This window comes from Mesoplodon bidens (genome assembly GCF_964165515.1).
Source record: "Mesoplodon bidens genome assembly, chromosome: 17".
Taxonomy (NCBI): Eukaryota; Metazoa; Chordata; class Mammalia; order Artiodactyla; family Ziphiidae; genus Mesoplodon; species Mesoplodon bidens.
The window spans coordinates 3399062-3421712 of NC_138174.1; the positions used below are offsets into that span (position 1 = coordinate 3399062).

The following is a 22651-nucleotide window of genomic DNA, read 5'->3' on the forward strand; positions in this document are numbered from 1 at the left end:
CATACTCTAAGGACCCCGAAACCAGGGTGCTGGCGAGCCACTCCAGGCCCTGCCAGGCTGCCCAAAGGGTTGAGGAGATCAGGTCCCCCCAGTGGACCTCTGAGGAATATCCAGTTAAAGCCATAAGCAGTGAGTGGAAAAGTAAGTCTTTAAAGGCTCAGAGAAACAGCCTCCTAAAATGACTCAGATTCAAGCGTAGCTGGTCGATCAGTTAGATATATAAGCTATGAGAATGGAGTATTAATTTTTATTTCTTTCATTATAGATAATAAAAATAATTTTTAAAAAGGTTTTATTTGGGCCTGTTGGAATCAAGCCTTCCTTTTCACCGTGCCCCCTGCAATACTGCAATCCGCTCCTGATGCCAGCCACGCAAAATGAGCGTCGTTTCGTGCCCTCTCTCTGCTCACCCACCAGGAGGCTACCCTGAGAAGCCTCAGCGCTCAGGGATTTGACTGGGGTTTCATTTCATAGGCACAAGTGATTCAAGCACTGGCCATGTGGTTGAACTCAGTGTCCAGCCCCTTCCCCTCCCAGGAAGTCAGGAGGTTGCAACCCTCCAGTCACACAGCCGGCCTTTCTGGGTGACCAGTTCCCATCCCGAGTCACCTCACTAGCATAAATTCGGGTGTGGCTGAGAGACCCACCATGAACAACAAAGACACTCCTAAAACTCAGGAAATTCCAAGGATTTCGAGGTTATCTCCCAGGAAGCAGGAACAAAGACCAAGCAAATTCTTTATTACAAAACAATCCCTGACAACACTAGTTTATCAGTACAAAACTCTCAGGACAAGCCTCCCAGAAAAAGCAGATATTATATGGATTTTCCCCTGAAGGAGAACAAATGAATTGCTGGGAAGATAATTCTGGGCTAAAGGTCAGTAGGAAAGAAGGTTGTGAAGAGAACAAAGAGCAAAGATGGGAAGAAGAAAGAAAGATTTCGACCAAAATACAGTCTGAAAAGAAGTGATCAAGGAAAAGATGCAAGTCCTTGGAATGGGAGCACTTAGACCACAGGGAAAAGGGTGGAGCCAGCTAGGGTTTCCCCTCTTATTGCTGTTTACAGACGTACTCACAGTCCGGAGGCAAACACCCTGGAGCACAATGCTGGGCTTGGAGCAGCCAGTGGACAGGGTTCCCACTCAGAAGAAGTTCCCTGACACCCACTGACCAGGCACATCCTGGCGAGTGTGGTCATGCATCAGGCCAAGACCGAGAAAACAAGATGTGACAGGAAGCTTCTGCAATGCAGTGCCGCGGGCAGAAGATTTGGACGCTTGTTAAGAAGCACATTACCATCTGGAAGTACGTATGAGACATACACCTATGAGAAATTGGTGTCTTCTGGGAAACACTAAGGTGCTAGCCACCGGCAAAGATCGTTTTAGATCATCATTCTGTTCTTGCCTGCCAACTTGGAGGGCCTGGCAGACAGAGAAAGACAAGAAGCAAAGATGTCAAATGTGTAGGCCTTCGTTTTCTTCAAAGTGAGAAGCTTGAGAAATAACTTTAAATATGTGTGAATTTTTTTCAGCGTATAATTCTGCACAAAATGGAATAGACCGTTTCCCTAAAGTTTGAGACCTTGATTGTGTCTGTTTGGTATCTTCTTCACTAAATATTAATTGCTTCCAAACGTCTGGACATTTGGTAGCTGTAGACCCAACATTTAGATAACTGTCTTTTTTTCATGTAAATCTTCATTTCCCTAAGTGAAGAGGAAGAATACGATTATTAAAACTCTTAACAAACACATCAATATTTCATCCATTCTAAGATGCGCATTTTAACAACTTACATCTCTAAAATTGGGCACTTCTCTCAATCAGTGGTGTCTTACAATGATAACTGCCAGCATTTTTTTCTTCCTTCACGATATAGAAGAGAATGGTGTACCTATAGCATCTTAGACTGGATGAAATATGGTCAACTGCTTAAAAGAATGTTATGAGACAAAATGTTTAAAGAAACCCAGTGTCCACAACATCGTTCATCAACTATACTTCAATAAAATTAAAAAAATAAAGAAACCCATTGTCCTAAGAGCCTGAATGTTTCAAGAACATGACAAGATTTAGTGTTCGGATTCTGGATTTGTTAAGGAACATTAAAAACTGCCTTAGGCATGTGAATCCACAGCTTTGAGATGTCATATGCTTCTCCTTAATCTCTTAATGTGATGAATTATTTTAATAGACTTTTTTTTTAAGGTGAACCATATTTGCATTCCTGGAATGAGGATTGGTGTTACATACGACTAGATTTCGGTTTTCCAACAGCTTATACAGAAATGCTGAATTCCATGATGGAGAGATGTCTGTAGTTTTCCTCTCTTGCTGATGGCAGACAACGCACTGAGGGTTTCCCTCCTTCTAGGAAAGAGGTTGGGTTGGACTGAAGTTATCTGATGACTTGAAGTTTCGTGGCGCATCCATTCTGCCATCTGGTTTTATGGTGTTGCTTTGTTTGGAAAGGCAGGAAGAGGTTTACCTGCCAATTCAATGCCTCTCACAGTTTTAGGACTCCTTAGGTTATTTCTTCTCAAGTCGCTTTTGGCAATTTTTTTTTTGGGGGGGAATATGTATATTTTGTCTAAATTTTAAAACCCATTGGCATAACTTCTATAGCATTCTTTATCTTTTTATCTCTGCTGCAGCTATAGTTACACCCATCTTCTCATTCCATACCTTTCTTGTATCTTCTCTATTTCTTTCTTAATAAATATTATTAGATATTTTTCCCCAAAAAATCAATGTTTGTCTTTGTTGACCCACTTTAGAGTATTTTTGTTTTCTGTCCCACTACTTTCTGTTGTTGTCTATATTACTTCTTACTTATACTTTCTATTGGTTTATTCTTTTTCTAATTTTTCTTACAGTTGATTAAAATGGATTCTTAACTCATTAATCCCCAGCTTACTTTTTCCTAATCTAAGCATTTTAGGCTATAAAATTCCTTCTAAGTAACCTTTAGCTACATTTCAGGTTTTAATATACAATGTTTTCATAATGATTACTCCTAATTGTTTTCTAATGTTTATACTCATTTCTTTGATCCGTAAGTTGTTGAAAGGTGTATTTTCTAAAAATTTGCAAATGTATGGAGTGGCTTTAGTTATCTTTTTACTGATAATTTCCAGCATAGTTGTATTGTAGTCAGAGAAGATGTTCTGTATGGAACTGATTTTTTTGAAACGTGTTAAGACTTAGTTCGTGGCTTAGGATGTGGTCAGTTTTCGTGTTTCGTTTGTACTTGAAAAGAGTGTGGGTTCTCTAACTGTTTGGTCCAGGGTTATATATGTGTGCAAATGTGTGGCTCAAATCTTTATCTTTAAAGATTTTGTGCCTGCTCGATCTTTCAATTACCAAAAAAAGGTCTACAAAATAGCCCTTCTGCTTTGACTGTGGATTTAATGTCTCCCATATGGCCCCAGCTCATTCTTCCATGTTCTAGGCCTCCAGGCATCAGGAGTTACAGCTGGGGATTACTGGCCTCCCTTCCTGGAGAGCTCAACTGTGCATTTAAAGAAATAAAAATTAATTTTGTCAGGCATTGGTAAGTATTTTGTACAAGAAGAAAATTTAACTCTATCCAACCTGCTGTTGCCAGAAACACTTAAGATCTCTAAGCTTCACTTTTTCATCAGAAAATGGAAATCAGAATAGGTTGGAGCTCCCTGGGAAATGACACCGAGACACAGATTTGCACAGGCAGTTTACTGGGAAGTTACAGCAACCTTAGCAGAGGGGCCAGTGTTATGTCTCACCCGCACCCACCACGTCTAGCACACAGCCCAACACATTAAGTTCTAGATATTCGTTGAGCTGAACCAAAGTTGCGAATCCATTTACTGCCACATATGATGGGTATGACGTCTTGTCAGATGGACAAAGCTCGAACAAGCATGTGACTCGGGCCTGGGACCACGTGAACACCTGCCAGGGTCGTCCCTGAGCTGCCCACGAGGACCAGAGTCCTCTAAGAAGTGCCTCGCTCCACCAACTAAGCCAAAACAGAGGTGGCTTCTGGCATGAGAATAACCACCAAGGACTCTGAATTAACCTCTAAAGGCCACCTTCACCCAGGGTGCCAGGGCTAGAAAGACCTCAGGAGCTGAGAAGGAAATTAACCTCTCAAATCCTAGGACTAGAAGCCAGAAAAACATAGAAAAGCTGATCTGAAATGGGGAACCATCTCTGATGGAGCCCGAACACTCTTTGGGGCTTCTCCCCGGATTAACAAGGACAACGGGCTCTGTCGGCAGCCCTGAACCCTGGTCTTCGCCCAGGTGCCCCTTCTTTCTTGGGGACACCCCTCTCCCCACCCCACCACGTGTCACCCAACACCCCTGCTGGCCTTGAGCACCAACATGCCCTCTGCAAGTGCAGGGCCTAGGTGGAAGGAAAGGTTCCAGGACACTTTTCCACTGCTCTGTGCTCTTGGGTTAGATTCCTAACACAGTTGCTTCCACGGGACTCTAAACTTGCAGCCTAAAGTTCTCCCTACAGTGAAAACAGCATAAAAGGTAAGGATTGTGGACACCCTGAAAATCCGCCGAGAAGCCCACACCGGAGGCTGACACCCATCCAGCCTGTCCAGAGCGGCCACCAACCCCCTCGGTGTAGGAATAGATGGTGTGTCTCTGGCCTGGCGAGAGATGAGATGCTCTGAGTTTGAGAGCCATGTTGTATGAAAACGGTGTTCTCCTTAAGCCCCAGAATTCCACATCCCAGGGCAGGGCGATGCTCACTCGGGGCGGGGGCATTCAGGAACTGAGGCCAATTCAGAGCACAGGCCTTGCTCAGCCGTTGCTTGAAATGGCAGAAGAAACTGCCCTTGAGCTTAAATTATTTCCGATCTCTCAAGCCCATACGGTTACTTTTTTTCAGATTGCATGCACCACCGATTTCTCTCCACTGTACTAAGCCACCCGGCTCTCTGCCTGAGGTTCTGGGTGCCCCAAGTCTTACAGCCCGTTGTCTGGAGTCTAGGGGAGGAAGCTGCCTTCTGATTTGATTACCATGGTGTCTGGTCATTGCTCTTGAGGCTGCCAAGACCCCACATACTCAGCTAGTATCCGTGATGTCGTCCCCTAGTCTCCCCTAAGCACGTGTAGGCTTTTCATTTCAGAGTAATGAGCCTCAGAGTAACACACTTCAGAGCCCTCTATCCTCAGCACGCTTCTCTGTCTTCACCAATCCGAGAAGTTTGATTCACCTCTACCTACATCAAAGCAAGGTCTCTGTTCAAGAGTATTTCAACTCTAATCCATGAAGTTTTAATGTTTATAAATACCCCCTTTTTAAAAAGCAAAAGGAGCTCAACTAACATATACACAAAATATACTATGTTTTCAACACCTATCTTTCTGAAAGTTAATCATGGTACAACTACCCTGTCAATTAAATCTCCTTATCCTCCTTGTATAGAGCAGGAAACTGTGGCTCAGAGAAGTTCGGGACACTGCCTGGATTCACAGGGCTGGTAAGTGTCCAAACCAGAATGCAAACCCAGATTCTGTTTGGTTGCCAAACTCGGTCTCTTTTCTTTTTACCAACTTCACCACCTCAGAGGCTTCAGGAAAGTCATGGCATCCCTGGGCTTTAGTTTCCTCGTGGCCTCATGAAAGGGAGATTGAGTGTGTTATTGTGAGGTGCCTTCTGTGTGAATTCTAGGAAAAGCGGGGAAGAGGAGGGACGATATGGGCCGGGAAAAGGGGGAGCCAGCAAAGGCGTCCAGGTTTTGTGAATCTCTTGTCTCACTATTTGTGCTTCTATGTCCACTTACTCTGACTCTTCTCTGTACAAATCAGATCTCCCTTTGGAAGTTTATGCTAATCAGGTTGTAAAGATAAGTATGAGTTTTTTCTTGTTATTTAAAGAGAAATGTAAGTAACTGCAGTGTGGACAAGCCCATTCTCCGGGAAGTGGACTTCCGAACAATCTAGGCAGACTCCAATTCTTATTTTTCAAACAAGATGGCGCAATCTCATTATTCTTCACATTAAGTTTCAAAGGTAACTATGGATTTGAATTATTAGACAGCTGAGGTGAAAACAACCCCCCTAAACAAAACGAAACAGAAAACAGCTCTTCAGAAAGACTCCAATTCACTGCTCCTTGCAGTCACACACAGCAGGTGAGTCCAACTCAAGGAGGGTTATAAGGAACAGAGATTTTCTGAGTAAAAGGCTCAGAAATCAGATCAGAGTCAGAATACCAAACAAGCTTTGCCAAAGGCACCTGCTCAAAGCAAACAGTAACTTTTCACCTGTTCACAAAGTGTGGAAAGAAATACGGGCCTCCTGTTGGTCAAACACACACACACACACACACACACACACACACACACACGGCACACACAGTCATTATCACCATTAGTATAAATTCTAAAAATTGAAGAGGCTGGAAATAAAATTTATCCTGGAAAAATAACCACCAACAGAATTCACAATCGATGTAAAGGAGCAACAAAATTTATTGACTGAATTAAACACAACAGTTCCAATGGCAGTGCTGTGTTTTCACCTTAAGATGTCTGAATGAAAAAAAGTGCTATTAGTCCAAGCTTCTTACATTCATTGAAAGAGTGACTATCAAAACCAGCAACATGCACGGTGATACATATGCACGAAATGGAATTATATCAACAAATATACAAAATACCCAAAATAAAATATTTACAGGTTTAAAAATATAAACATTGGTTCATCTATCCCATTAAACGACTGGAGAGGAGAAAGGAGAAAAGACCCTATTGCTATTTAGAACCCTTTTTTAAAACAAGTCTTAAAAACATAGAGTAACTTTAGGAGACAATTTTTGATGTTTGGGGGGGGGCTTTAACATTCTATTATAAAAATAATATCTATAAACCTACTAACAACTCTCCTCCTGTGCACAAAAATAATACAGCCAAAAGTCTGTCCTCAAAGACATGCCTGACTTTCAGGAAAACTAATTCTAGAAATGGAGTTTCTCATTTGTGTTCTGTCTTTATTTTCAAATAACCTGCAATTCCCTATATTACACTGAGATATTTCCTATAAATAACTTGGGCAAAACCTGAAGTTAGCAATGAGCCTGGTATGTAGCTGGAGTCCACCAAAAAATGACAGGAATTTACTTGGTCTATAACATCTAAACCATTTTCCCCTATATTCTTGGTAAAAAGACCACCATCGGATCTTCCATGTTCAGTTAAATGTATCCTGGAAGCAATAAACATGCTTGATATTATTTTGTTAGAGTTTCTCCTCTTTTATTTAGAAATAACTGTGTAGTGGGGGACTACTTATGGTTTGTAAGGTAGTTATTTGGGAAGGTTTATGAATTCCCCCAGGCTCCCTGGGTCCATTTCATCTTATGACATGATAACAAGTATTTCCTGTGTGTCACTTCAAGACCCTTGTATAATCTGACCAGATATTTTTAATATTTTCTTTTTTAGTGTATTAATCATCCAGATAGGGATCTGAGAAAGTTTATTATGCCTCTAATAACCAACGACCTAGGCTGTATTCTATTAAAAATCTATCTTCTCTCATAGAGCAGAAAGTTACTCTACCCAATTACTGAATAATTTCCAAAAAATAACCCCAGTTTACAATTCAACACAATGATCACCTGTGACTGAATTCTTTCACTGCTTCTCGTTAAAAAAGCATTTCATCAAGCGTGGGTAGCCCATATATGAATAAAACGTTTTTGTAGGTTTTTATTATTGACAAAGCAGTCATCAGATTATAAAATCTGTATGCAGTCCTGCTAGCATGTAATAATGGGTGACTATGGCCCAAATTTTTGACTGGTCAGGTGTGGAAAAAAAAAAAAAAACCCTGCTAGCTCTGAGATCTACCTTTCAGGCTTGCGTGTACAAAAGGCATCAAATAATTTTTTTAAAAAACCAAGTTCACTTTTAACTGAAAGAGTCGTCATTTTAATGGTATCCACCATCATAAAAATCTGGTTTGGCTCTTGTGATTCAGAACTTTGATCAGTTTCTTACTAAATCATACAAAAATTGAATCACATGGCTAAAAAAAAAGGTTTATAATTAAAGCACAAGCAGCAGAGTTACATTTCTGGTTCATATTTCGTCCATTGCTTGCTAAATGGGTGGCTTCGGACAAGGTATTCTACCTTTCCGTTATTTTCTTCCTCTGTAGAACAAAGCCAAGCCCCACCTTGCCTGGTTCTCGTGGACAGAATGTCAAAGAAAACAGAGCATCATCCCAGCTGGCAGTAAACACACAGCATAGGTTAGGCTAGTTTAATTAAATATAAAACACTCAAATTCACAGTGACTGACTTATAGGTGTGCAAAAAGTATTAGTTGAATGAATGAATGAATCAGAAAATCTAGGCCAGGATTCAATGGTCGGAGGCAGAACGTGGGATGCACTACTTTCTAAAGAGCCAGGAGCTTGTCTCTGCAGTTCAGACCTGTGTCAAGGCGAGGCGCCACGGAGCCAGCTACTATCTCAACAAACAACCCAGGACACCCAGAACCAGCTTGGACTGGGCTTAAGGTAGAAAAACAAGTGAAACGTGCTCCACATGACGGAAATCCTATCAGGGCAGAGGTATCATCATGACAACAGAAGAGATGTCCATCTACATTTTTTTTTTTTCTTGCGGTATGTGGGCCTCTCACTGTTGTGGCCTCTCCCGTCGTGGAGCACAGGCTCCGGACGCACAGGCCCAGCGGCCATGGCTCACGGGCCGAGCCGCTCCGCGGCATGTGGGATCTTCCCAGACCGGGGCATGAGCCCGTTTCCCCTGCATCGGCAGGCGGACTCTCAACCACTGCGCCACCAGGGAAGCCCCCATCTACACTTTTGAAGTTAATCCCCAAAAGGCGAGGATCCCTGCAAAGCAAGGCAGGCTGTTTGCCTCTGGAACCCAGCAGCAGCCTTCCCCGGGAATGACGTGACCACCAAGATCTCGGACACAAAACCAATCCTCAGCTGTGTGACATGGGTTGGCTCTTTTTCTACTGAAAGTGAGCTGGTGATGAGATTTAGCAGCTCTTAGCTCTTGTATTACTGTAAGTCACTAAAGAGTGTCTATCCCTGTCCTAGGTGAAGAGAGAGAAAGAGATGGATGGATGCAGGGATGGAATGAATGGGGGAGAAACAAACCAAAAGGATGAATTAAATATGCTCTGTGAGGGAGGTAGCATTACCTAACCCACATGGCTGTGAGAGGGCTAGGTAAATATTTGTAAAGCTCCTGGAAGGGGCTGACACGTAGTAAGCACTCAACACACGTTATTCCTTGTTGTAATTACTATTCTTACTTTTAGAGGAATTTGTGTGACTTAATCCACACCACCCTTGTTCAATCTCACCCCACCCTGCTCCACCCCACAGACTATCAGCAAAAAAATACAAAATAAAAGTAGGTAAAATAAAATAAAGGTGTTTTTAATGAATATTAAGAATGTCTGATTACAGTACAGCTACTTGTGAGCTCCAAACTGAACGGGTTTTTACTAAGCATGAGATCCAGTATATGCCCCGTGAATATGTGTTGCACTGAATTAAAGTAAATATCAGTCATAAAATGTGCCCAGTTTCAGTTCTGGAGGCTTAGTGGCTATTTCAACCTTTTGTTTTGCAGCTTGGGAAGGAGCTGCTTTCCATAATCATGAAACAGCTATTCTGAATCAGTCCTTAGAAGCATTATCTGCAGGGAGGTAACATCTTTCCTTGTAAGTGGCTATTGTTACAACTGAACTGTCTCACCTCTGTGGTCATCACAGTGAAAAGGCTCTAAGAAGCCATCCAGCACAGCCATCAGGGAACCTTCAGAGCAGCATGGGGTCACGGAACGGGCGCCTGCCCCGAGGAGGGACCACATGGCCACGGCACCTGACACTGTTACAGCCTCCTCTCTTCACCAAGTAAACGCTGGCCTCTGGCTTTCCCACCTGAGAAACCAAGCTTCCATGCTAGCCTTTGGCTCCTGAGCTGCTTTATAAATGTTCGTGCGTGGAGAATTGAAAACTCCTAAATAAGAACTGTGTTGTTCATCCCTCGGTCTGCCTGGCTAGGGGGAGGGAAATGGGATTGGGGGTGGGGTATTTGGGTTTCTCCTCTTATTTCATTCAGGTTCTTCTAATGGGCCGTCCTCAGTGGTGGGAGACAAGAGGCAACTGTGGTTCTTTTTCCATATGTTTAAGGGCATAAAATTCTTGGATTAATTTCTTAACAGTGGTGGGGGAGCTAACTGCATGTGAATGTAGAAGCCAAGCACAGGGGGCCACGTCCAGATAGTCCTAATTCAGGAGAGAAATCAGGAACGACTATAAACGGGGACTGAGTTCCACCGTACGAATGTCAAAACAGGCCAACGTCCTGAGCAGCGTCCCAGTACTGCTACCTGAGGGCACCAAGCAAACATGACGGAAACTGAACGCTCACTAACCAATCTCTTCACACAGAGTTAACAGTAAAAGGTCGCTGAAAGTTAACCTGACAAAGACGTAAACAATGAAAACCTGGAAAGTTCAGCCAAAGACATCCTGGTCCCTAATGCCACCTTTGTACTTTGACAGCTGTGTAGGCAAAGGGTTGTATGAAGATTCATGGGAGTGCCAATACCTGAACACTACTTCTGAGATTAATGAATAAACCCTTAGACTCCTAAGTCATCACTTTCATAGATCTCACACACTTTGTATTTAAGTAGGCAGATAATTTGTGGGAAATGGAGCTAAAGGAAGTCCATAACAGTCTACATTCCATTGTTGTTATTAGGTGAAATAACACAAATCTATTTCCTCTTGCAATTACTCAAAATGCTATAGGGCTAACGGAAGCATGAAAGCATTAGTACGGAAGCACAGTGGCCCAAGTAACACTGCCCAGGTAATGCAGACACTGCAGTCATGCTGTCTTTGTGTAGAGCTATTGAACTGACTGACAAATTCAGGGCCAACAGTCGATGTGACTTTTTCCTATAGAATTTGGCCAACTCTGACTAAAGGGACTTAATCAACCAAGTATCTCAGAAACACAGATACACAGGAAAGGTGTCAGCAGCCCACATCCAATCCTTTCCTTAAAAAAACAGCAAATATGGCCAAATTAGACAATGCATTAATATTGGGTTGGCCAAAAAGTAACATCTTACAGAAAAACCTGAACAAGCTTTTTGGCCAACCCATAACAATTGGAATGTAAATCCATTAAAATCCTAGGAAACAATCTCCATGAGCATGAATGAGAGAAAGTAGCCCTTGGTACAAAAAGGCAACTACCATCCCTTGTCTGTGGTTGGAAAAGGTTAAGACATACCTCCCTGGACTGGTCTTGATTTCCCATCAAGTGATTGAGGCCATTTAATTCATTGCCTGAATCCTTCATTTGACTGGTGTGGGTGGAATTCTTAAAGATAGAGTTAAAAAAAAAAACCATGGAAAATATATGGAAAAAAGAACAAAAAAGAAAATAGTTTAAATCTTGCATAAGTGGTTCACTGACAGGCAGGGGGAAAATAAAGCAAACGCTGCTGACATTTTCCTTTACTTATAAAAACAAGACACAGCACAGTGGTGTAAATGCAGAAATAAGTCCCAAAACTGTGAAAACAAAAATACTTTGTTCCAGTGCTTACAAAATAGATAAGTAGGTTGCCTTTACTATTACAATATCCTCATGAGTCCTTCAGGGCCTCCTACCTTCCCTGTGCAACTGAACAAGTGAACAGATATAACTCTGCCATGGATTCATGCAGGGGAGACCCTTCTAACCCCTGCAAGAAGATGCACAGGAAGAAAATAAAGATCCTTTGTTTCACAGCTAGGAATAAAATGTATGTTCTTCCCATTCACTGGCGGGTAATGAATGTATCTGGAGTCTAAGTAGTACTATCAGCGTTGAATCATATTCAAATCCCTTTCTCAAGACAGAACTAATTTCTAAAGCATCTCCAAGTGTACGGTGAACGCCTTTGTCTGTTAGTTGTACACAGCTGAGTGCATGAGCACGTGTGAGTGTGAGCCGCTTTATGAATTCCTGGTGGTGTATTCAGAGTGCTTAAGGCTATGTCTGCCTTAAGACCTCATCTACAGACATAAGGAAATTAAATATTAAAACACTACTTTAAAATCACATTAAGGATCTGACATGACACAATAAAAGCCAGTAATCTGAATAATAAAGAAATTTAGCCAATCTCTACCACCTCTTCTAATTGAATCACTTGCACATTTAAAATGGGGAACAACCTGCTTTGTGCTACTGGCCCGGATCTGTATTCTTCTGATAGCTGTTTCTTTTGTTACTCCTTTCATATTATTAAAATAAGTTTTCATATACTTAACTTGCCTTTTTCTTTCCTTTATAAAACAGAAAACGAACTTAAAAAACGGGTACTACCAGTTCATTACTCAGGGAATCTCTCTGGAAAATGAGAGTTAGAGAGAAGTGTGCGTGTCTTTTACATGTGTGTAGTTTCACTTGAATATGTGTAACCTTCCCGATACTGTGAATCACCTCCTAGTAGAAGCTCTGGTCTTTCGATTAAATACACTAAAATACATTTCAAAGAGGATATTCTATAATCATTAGACCCTAAGAACATTCTAGGAGCGGCTTCAGTTTATCATTCAAACTATCGAGGCATATGGTAATGCTTTCTGAAATAAATATTTCATCTAAAATAATAGAAAACACACATATAAGTCAACCACTTTTCAAAAATAATCTTGGCACACAATGTTTATGATACATAAGCTTCCCAGTGTCATATTCTGAACATATGTGGCTCAGTCCTAAGTCTATAAAGCAGAAGTCAAATGACAGGAAAAACTACATTTTCTATTGTTTTTCTTTATGTGTTCCTCGTTTTGGACTCCCCATACTGAGAAACGGTTGAATCCAAAATTTTTATAACCAAGGTAAAATCTCTGAAAACCAGGGTCTGGGGTGAGAAACAGACTCTTAAACCAAGACAAGGCAGAACCATTCCTTTGGGACATCAACACAATAGATTTTTTTTCCTGCACTGAAAGCCAGAGAACCCACATAAAACAAAAACAGAATTGCTTCCGCTTAGAGTACATAAAAGACCACCAATGGTTTGGGAACGGTTATCGTGTCTAGCTATAAAACCAGATTTTAAACTCGAGGTTACTGACAGATTATAAAAGGTTGACAGCTGGATAATCTGTAAAATATGCATCATCTACACATGAAAAGGTTACAGTTTATAAATGCTAAAACACTGTGTCTGTTGGCATTTAGTGCAATCTTTCCCTGATCTTGATCTCTGCACTGGGTGGAAAAAAAAAGGGAGGGAAACCTGCTCTGCTGAGCATTTTTTTCTCTCCAAACAAATGATCTAAATAAACCCACCAAATCCAAACTCTCCTTGATCGTCCTAGTGGTAGATAAATACCTATTTGCATACCTAGCAACTGAAAGTACCGGGGTTTCTGCCAATCAGTGATGCTTCCGCTCATCAGGTAAATTACCTGACTCAGCTTTGTAGGTGTTTTCCACACAGTGATACAGCAAAGGGTCCTTTTTTTTTTTTTTTTCCTGGAAAGGAAAAGGAAAAGAAGGAAGGAAAGTGTCAGGAAGAGGAGGGCTCCTCTGATTCTCCCCATGGTTCCTGCAGGCCAGCTGGACACCGGCACAGCCAAATATCATGGCGTGACGCTTCCTTAGATTGGGTTAAGTTCTGCTTTCTGCAAAGGCAAGTAAAGGTGACTTCCTAGCGTTCAGTGCATTAAAGAAAAATGAAAGAAAGAAAAAAAAGATTTTTAAAAAGGTAAAAAAGAAAAAAAAGTGCTTGAAAAGAATTCTCAGGGACTTATCTGGAGGGGAAATCCCGCGTGTGGCATCCCCCTGCCTGGTGTATTCTGCCCCTGCTGGCGACACAAAGACCTCCTTGGTCCAGGCTCGGAGCAGGGACGGTCCGAAAGGCCTTTCTCTGAGGGGTGCAAAACTTGCCGCAGTGGTTTCCGGGGAAAGTTGTGTTCCTCGACAAGCGGCCCCTCCACCTCGGCCTCGGAGACCTCACAACTTTTTGGCACTGTCGTGGCACGCCGCGGCCCGGAGGGTGGTCCCGGCCAAGCCCCGGCTGCTGACCCGGCGGACCAGCACCTTGGACACCGGGATTTTGGTTCTGGGCAGCTCGCTCCTGGCTGGTTGCTGGTGCACCACCGCGTGGCTGGGTGGAATGTTCGCGAGGTGCTTGATGCTGATCGGGATCTTGGAGTCCTTCGGCAAGCTCCCCGGCGTTCGCAGGGCACAGGTGACGGTGACCGGAGACACGGGCTTTAACCGGGACGGGCAAGACGTGTCCTCGGCGGCGGCGGCGGGCAGGGCCGCGGGGCTTCCATCAGGCTCGGCGTAGAGGTCGTAGAGCGCGTCACCGCTGTCGCTGTCCCGGGGGAGGCCCGCCTTCCTCACGCCGCCGCCCGAGCCGTCCTCCCGCGGCCCGGGGGTGGGGGAGTCCCAGTAGCCCTCGTCGCTGTTGGGGACGCCTTCCTGCGGCTCCTCGTCCGGGTGCTTGGGCTCCTCCTTCGGCTGGAGCTCCGTGGGGAGCCGGTGCAGCCTCCGGCGCTTGACCGAGGACGCGTCCTTGGCCCCCTCGGCCCGCCTGGCGTCCTTGGGGGTCTCGGGGGCTACCTGCGCTTCGGGCGCCGCCGCCGCCGGGGCCGCCCCCTGCTGGGGCCCCGGGCCCTGGTCCTCGGTCTGGGAGAGCATGTCCCAGAACTCCTGCAGGTACGAGTCGTCCGCCTCGGCCGGGCTCGCCATCTCCTCCCCTCCTCCCTGGTAGGCCACCACGCCGGGGGGCTTTTGGGCGGGGCCCGGCTGGCCCGGCGCGGGGGCATGCCTGGCACAGCTGGGCCCTGCCTCGTCCTCGGGGTCTGCGATAATATCTCCGCAGCCTGTAAGAGAGTCAAAGCTTTTCAGTGAAGTCACGTCAGAGAACATCAGACAAATACGATCGGCCGATGGGTCGGAGGGCGGATCGACCGAAGAAGGGTCGGGGGCGGCGGGCGCGCGGCCGCCTTCGGAGTCGGGCCGGGGCGCAGTCTCGGCCGGCACGGCCTCGGGCCCCGCGGCGTCCTCGGCCGGCCGGCCCTCCCCGGCGCGCAGCTCGGGGTCGGGCTCTGGGGGCGCGCGGGGCCGCTCGGCGCGCCCGGGTCCCGCGGCGCCCTCTCCCGGGGCGCAGGCCGGCTCCGGCTCCCCCGCCGTGGGCTCACCTGCTGCCTCCGGCTCGCGCGCGGCCGCGGGCGCCTCCTCCTTGACGCACTCCAGGCTGGCGGTGAGCGACCCCGGCCGCGCCAGGCTGCCCGGGGCCCCCGCGCGCCCGGCCGGTGCCGCATCCTTGGGCCGCCGGTCCTTCCTGCGCCAGCGCACGCCGCCCAGGAGCCCCCGCAGCCCCCGCTTTTGTCTGCCGCCGGCCTTGCCCGCGTCGGCCTGCTCCGCCCCGCCGCTCTCGGGCCGCCCGTTCTTCCGCAGAAGCGAGAAGAAGCTGTGCGACTTGGCCACCGAGCCGCCGGCCGCGGGGCCCGCGCCGCCCGGGCCCGCCCGGGGGGCCGCGGGGCCCGGCCGCGCCCCGTCCCCGCCGCCCGCGCGCGGCTCCTCGCGGCGGCCGCCCTCCAGAGCCAGAGCCTCGGCCAGCCCGTCGTGCGTCCGGCTCCGCACCAGCCCCGCGGGCCCCGCGCCCTTCCCGTCCCCTTTGTTTTTGACCCCGAAGATGCTAGGCATCGCGCCGCCCGGCTTCCTCTTCTTGAACAGTTTGAAGGCGGCTCTGTTAATCTTGCCCGACGGCGGCTCGGCGGCCGGCGGCTCGGCGGCGCGATCACAATGCAAGTCCATGTCTGCCGCGAGGGTCCCGGCCGCGGCCCGCGCCTTCCTCCGGCGGCCCCCCGCGGCCGCGCGCCCGCCGCTGACAGCCGCGCCGCGCCCGCCCGTCTCCATGGCGACGCAGCAGCCTGGCGTCAGCGCGGCCGCGCCAGCCCGCTGTCAGCCGCGCTCTAAATCAACCGGAGCCGCGCCGCCGCCGCCGCCGCCGCCGCCGCGGGAGGAGCGCGCAGAAAAGACCATCTCCCCTCCCGCCGGGGCTTATATAACGCCCTAACCCACTTCGCGTCCGGCTCGGCTTTGTGCTGCAGCTCTTCTGCGGCGAGAGCGGGCGGCGGAGCCTCCTCGAGCTGATTGCAGAAATTAGAGCCGTAACCTTGCAATGCAAATTCCATCCAGTCTCCCCCACCTTCAGATTCCTCCTCCTGATCGCTCTTTTCAGAAGCCCAATCGTGGATCGCAAAATGCCCCCGATTGGACAAAGAAATCCAACCCGACACAAAACACTGATTTCTCTAACCACCGACCCCGGACTTCATGACTCCTCATGCCTTTCCCACGCCCTGCATGTCCGTTTTTATCATTTGGGTACCAAGCCCGGCGGGCACGGAGGATGTCTGTTTACATCTGTCTTGTCCAGGGCTGAGCACAGCCTCCGGGTCGATGGGGAACCCGGATCACTGAGGTTCAGATTCTTGCTACAAAAGCATCGGCCATCCGTCAGATACCAATCAGCAACTCTGCAATGAAAGTGCAAGTTCCCTGGGGTGGAAGGTGACTGGTCCTTTGGGACAACCTTGGCTTTTATCCCAGACTCCAACTACTGGGGCTGAGGTCACAGAAGACACCACCCAGTCTGACCGAGCTGAGGAAGGAGGACCCGGTTTGAGGTCCACTCCACAGGTGGTCCTTGGAGTCCAGGGTCTACCCTCTCCTTTTCCATCCAGCGGGAAACATGCGTTACTCCTGCCCCTGCTGCTGCAACCCCCATTGACCACCTCCCAGGACTGTCCTGCAGTCCTCTCCCCTATGGGGCAAGGAAAAGCCTAGCAGTGTCCCTCAGTGCTACTTGGTCTGGCTGCTTGGTCTGGGAAAAAGGAAATCTTGTCCCAGGGAACAGCCCAATGTGGGGATCTTTGCTATGTTTTGACTTTGAAAGTGGCTGCTAATATGGTAAACTTGGCAACGGATTTCATGATCCTGGCTGAGGGCTTATTAGCAAAAAAAGAAGAAATTTGGAGAAGCATGTGCCTACATATAATCTATGTTTCATATTATTTAATAATATGTAATAAATATGTAATAATAGTAGTTACTACACAGTATTATTGTTATTCATTAAATATTACTTAATAACATGTGATATTTACATATATACAAATATCCATCTTTCCCCTAATCATCTTGAGCTTTGTTTTTTTGTGCACTACTCAGAAGCCTCAGAAGCCCCAATCCCCATGGACTGAACTTGGAGTGTTACTAGTAACATAACAACCATTGCAGCTTCTGTAGCATGGAACACGGTGTGAATTTAGGCCTTGGGGTTATTAGTTGTATAGTTGCCCTCTTCTGTTGATTTCGATCAAAGACACTCTTTTAAAACTGAGAAATCAGAGTTTGGATTCAGGAAAGGGTTTTCTTCCCAGCTCTCTCCCACTATTTGCATGCATCTCTGCCAGGACAGACTGCAAAGCTGAGACCAGACAGACTTCTCCCAATTCTAACTGACCACTTGCCCTGATGAGTCAGCGTCCTCACTGCCATAGGGAGAAAACAGGTATGAAGCCCTATGAGGAGAAACCCATTTGTTATTTCTTCACAGCCTCCTGGGGGACAGTTGAAAACCTCTCAATTCTTTTACACACACCATGCAATTGCTTGGCTACGTGGGTTACTACAGAACGGCAGTAATCCTGGGGTGGAAGGTTAAATAAACTCTTTCATAAACTCTTGCAGGGTCTGAAAGAGTTGATGACTGGGGTCAGAAGGAAATGAAGTGGTCTATAGAAACTCTTCCCTTCCCCATCCTTGAGCCTGAGATTTGGGAGAAGGTGGACATGCTTTTCCACTGGAGAGCTCTGATCTCACAGGACGGACTGAATGAGTCTCATTTATGTGAGAATCCTTGGGACCCCAGGAAGGAGTCTGGCCAGGACTTTGGGATGGACACCATTCCTTTGGGACACAGAACCTAACGCAAAGAGAAAGGGACAAAGCAGCCTTCAGCCTAGGGCAGGTGCCCTGGTGGTCCTAAGGTGGAAGGGAGCCCGCATGCAGGAACCATCCGAGGGCCCCGGGGAAGGTGAGCTTTAGAAGCTGTGGTGTGAGTGGGGACCCGCAGATGTCCTCCAGCCCAAGGGCCTGGTTACGGGGACCAACAGAGAAAAGAGGGAGGCCAGCTTACAAGGACGTCACCAAAAGGACCAGACAGATGGAGAGACCCTCTGGCCACTCGGGAGGGTGATGGTTAGGGTCCATTCATGCTGTTGGGTGGCAGACGGAAGTCAAGGCCATTGTCATGAATCCCTGCAAAGGCTTCTCACACCTTACACTGCTCTTCACAGTCAAGCGTGGGGACCCAAAGACTGCACAGAATGGTGACTTTTTCTCTGAAAGACAGATTGTGACCATGAAGATCATTTTACCAGAAGCACCTCTGTTTAGGTTATGCTTTCTTCTTTCATTTGTTCTCCTCCAGCCTGCCACTGCCCCATCCCACCCAAATTTAGAGAGTGAACAGAAAATTAGAGAAGAAGGGAATAGAGGAAGCATCTCTGGGGCTTCAGGGTAAAGCTATTCCAAAATGGCGGGATGCATCACAAATGTACACAGCGCATGCCTTTGCTGCAGACGTGTGCGCGCTTGTCTTTTCTGCACAAGGGAGTGCTTGTCATTGGACGAGGATAATCAAAACAAGAAAACTGGAGAAATGCATGAGGAATCACTTGCGAGCCCGCCATCACCATCACCACCACCACCACCACCACCACCACCACCACCACCATCATCACCACCACCACCATCATCATCATCATCATCAATTGCTTTCTCAGGTGTCTTCCAACCAGCCTGGCCCCTGCCTTTGTCCTAAGATTCCTGAGGGGAATTTTCCATCTCAAGGGAACCACCCAGAACACAACGTGGAGAAGGCTGGGTTCCAAGCTGCCCTCCAAGCCATGGTGTGGCTGCCAGAGGAGCTGCCCCTGCAACAGCATCCCCATTAAGGAGACCACAGGCTCTACTTTAAATTTGCTTCAGGTCTTTAAAGGGATAATGTTTAATCAATGAAGTCTGAAAATGACGCTCGACTTGGGACCAACACCTCCCATCCTCAGACCACTTGGCTGCTCTGGACCCCAGCCAGCCCCACTGGAAATGCCAGCTCCCCACTCCTGTCCATCTGCACTCCCACCCCCACGATTATTCTCCAGGGCAAGCGTCAGAAGCCCGTGATGTAAGTGAAGACCTCAACTGTGCTCCAAACCAAAGTCCTTGTTATGGGGACTGTTAGGAACAGCCCCAGCTTTGCGAGCCCTGACCCTCACCCAGCTTCTACTCTGTCCACAAATCCCAGGCCTGGCCCTGCCCTCTGAGGGATGCTGTGGGCCTCGTACAAGCTGAGACCACAAGATGAAGTGCACAGTTGCCAGGAGAGACCCGAGTGGGTGCCCCTTGCAGGGAGCCTGGCCAGGGGTTACCGTGCCCTCCTTCCTGGGGAAGGGGTGCTGTGGACCAGGGCCGGCAGGATAAGGACTAGAGGGACCTCAGCACAGCAGACCCCAAGCTAGACTGAAGGTCTCATGTTTTCTTTTTCATATTTTGATTCCTGCCTTTCCCGAACATCAGCTTTCACTGTGGGTTAATAGCTGTTCCGGGTATATGTGTATTCAGAGAAGGAACTCATTTCTAACGAGTCACATGCAGGTGTAAAAAGCCCAGCACGACTCGTAATTTCCCACATTAACCCGGTGCACAACTGGGGCTGCTGAGGAGAGAGAGCTCACCCCATGAGGAGCGAGAACCCACGTGGGTTCTGGAATGACTCGGAAGCTCAGTGCGTGAGGTGGTCTGGGCTCAGCAGGTCATCACTCAGAAGATGTCACTCGGCCTGGGCCCCGTGGGTTTGCACCTGGATTCTGGGACACGGGGGTGTGCAACAGGAGACCAAATCAGAGCAAAATGTGCGCTTCTCTGCAATGCCGGGGATCCGGGCGCAGGGGCCACACAGCAGCTGGCAGCGCTGCATCTGGGCAGAGGCCATGCCTCTCCAGTGGCTTCTGGTGATGGCTGCAATCCTGGCGTCCCTTGGCTTCTAGACACGTCATCCTAAACTCTGCCTTCACCTCCACACAATGCTGAACTTACACCTCAGTCACACCTACAAAGACCCTGCTTCCAAATAAGGTCGCATCCACAGTGCCAGGGGTTAGGACTTCAACAGATCTTTGTGGGGACACGATTCTACCCGCAACAAGCATCCTTGTCAGCATGGTGATGGCACCCCTCCCCTCCACTCTTCAGCGCAGTCACCAGCGCCCTTGACACAGACATCCACGTTGGTGGGCTCAAACTGGGCATGGGTGCTCCAGCAAGTGGGGGCCCTTGGCAGATTTCAAGGTCATGGGAGGCACTTCTGGAGTTGCCAGCAATGAGGGGACAGTACCACTGCCAGCCAGAGTGAACAAGAAAGAAAATGGGGGCTTCCCTGGTGGCGCAGTGGTTAAGAATCCGCCTGCCAATGCAGGGGACACGGGTTCGAGCCTTGGTCCGGGAAGATCCCACATGCTGCGGAGCAACTAAGCCCGTGTGCCAAAACTACTGAGCCCACGAGCCACAACTACTGAAGCCCATGCGCCTAGAGCCCGTGCTCCGCAACAAGAGAAGCCACCACAATGAGAAGCCCGTGCACCACAACAAGAGTAGCCCCGGCTCGCCGCAACTAGAGAAAGCCCGCACACAGCAACGAAGACCCAATGCAGACAATAAATAAATAAATGAATGAATGAATGAATAAATAAATAAAATGGGGGTGGCCACGAGGACTAGGTCCTAACATCCATCTGTGAGATCCTAGGGTCTCTTGGGATTATCCAGAGGGAACGTAACTCAACGGTTCCCTTTTCTCCTGGTCTGCTACCTACCTGGGTGGAGCTACTCAGAAAATATTCCATCCCCAAACTAACACAACATTGTTAATCAACTATACTCCAATATAAAATAAAATGTTAAAAAAAAAAAAGAAAAAACTATTCCATCCCAGATTGCAGAGTAGGGCGGGGTCTCTCCAAGCTGTCGGCACCAAGGTGGCCGCAGGGAAGCCAAAACCAGGCAGAATGAGGTCAGGTAGCAGAGGGCGTGTGGACGGACACCAGGCCTCGGTCGCGGATGAACGCACATTCGGGAAGGCCAGACTCAGCCGCGGGAATCACGTCATCCTTGCAGGGATGGTAACCAGAACCAGAGCCCAAGATGTGGGCCCACAGGTGTCAACAGGAGGCCAGGCACAGGCACTCACCAGCGTGAGCCGGAGAGGCTGCAAACAACCACAGAAGCCCAAGCACCGGCCGCTCTGTGTGCCTCTGTCCTCTCAAGGGAGCTCCACCCTGTATCAGCTCCTCCACAGGCAGCAGCAGCACACACAGGGTTGGTCCAGCCCTCTCAGCAGACAGACGGTGCGCAGGAGTCACCTGCATGGCTCAGGGAGGTGCTGTGCCCGGGCACCTCCTCACCACGACCACGCAGACGCCTGAGGGGGTGCTGGCTGCCTTTCTCAGCTCCTTCCCTTCAGACTCAGAGAGTCGAGAAAGTTGCCCTGCTTCCCTGCCCCGCCCCACGACATAGCCCCCCCCCCACCGGCTGCTGCAATGGCACAAGGACACACACAAGGGCGCTCACCTTCCTAAGCCCGTGGGGTGTCCCAGCCCCACTCCTTTGGGGCTGACCTGGAGGCAGTGTTAGCCATCGGCTACAAAGTCTATTTTGGACGTCAGCAGGTGAGTCTTCTCTTCTCTCCTGCATCTCTGCCTACCTACGCCAGTCTAATTTCCTGGCCCTGGCCCATCCCTAACCCCCTACACACAACACACCACCACACTCGCTCTCATAGTCTGTGTTCCAACAAGTCTGAACATAATCCCTGAATATGTATTGTCCTGCTTTGAACCACTGGAGCTCGGATACTAACCATCTGGGACAGTATTGTCCTCCCCTCGCACCCCCGTACAGCTAACGAATCGTATGCACCCCCACGTGATGGCCGGGACCCCAGCTCCTCTGTGTCTCTCTGAGCTGCAGCAAATTCCTGTGGTACATCACAAATGGTCAGACAGTTTTCTACGTAGTGTCAGTCCTCGTGGCGCCCCAGGGCCCACCTCCCAGAAGTGGACCCTGACTTTCAGGCAACGCAGGCGGTGACGAGAGTGAGGAGTGTGGTTCTTCCCCTGCAGGCAAGTGGCTCCATCACCTCAATCAGAGGCCGAGGCCTCGCTTTCTGGGGCCGCCACCTCCCCCTTCTGAGTCTCGTGAGCTGCCGGGTTACTTCCCTCGGTCATTCTAAGGTGTTCACTTGGAATTGTGCTGGCTTCTAAAACAAACAGATCCCCCAATATAATGACTCAACCCAGCGGAGGACTGTTTCTTGCTCACCCCCCAGTCCGGGGCGAGTGTCCAGGTCAGTGGAGTGGGTCTCCTCCACGTGCTCAACCACACAGGGTCCCAGGAGTCACGTCCCCGTGTCTCCCTGGGGTCCTCTTGCCATCTGCATCCAGCTGATGGAAAGGAGAAGAAACCCTGGAAGAAGCTTTGGCTCAGATGTGGTGC

At 48.2% G+C, this 22651-nt stretch overlaps 1 protein-coding gene across 2 annotated transcripts; it reads right to left on the reverse strand.

The window, feature by feature from the left end:
* Positions 1 to 14032: 14032 nt before the first annotated feature.
* Positions 14033 to 15949, reverse strand: AMER2 (APC membrane recruitment protein 2; the record flags this gene model as incomplete). Of its 2 annotated transcripts, XM_081214898.1 has the most annotated exons (2): positions 14033 to 14910; positions 15229 to 15949. In XM_081214898.1, 2 exons carry the CDS (start codon positions 15947 to 15949, stop codon positions 14033 to 14035), a joined length of 1599 nt encoding a protein of 532 aa, XP_081071024.1. The 2 variants fall into 2 exon arrangements, with proteins under 2 accessions (XP_081071024.1, XP_081071023.1); XM_081214897.1 differs by having other exon boundaries at positions 14033 to 15949.
* Between the last annotated feature and the right edge of the window lie 6702 nt (positions 15950 to 22651).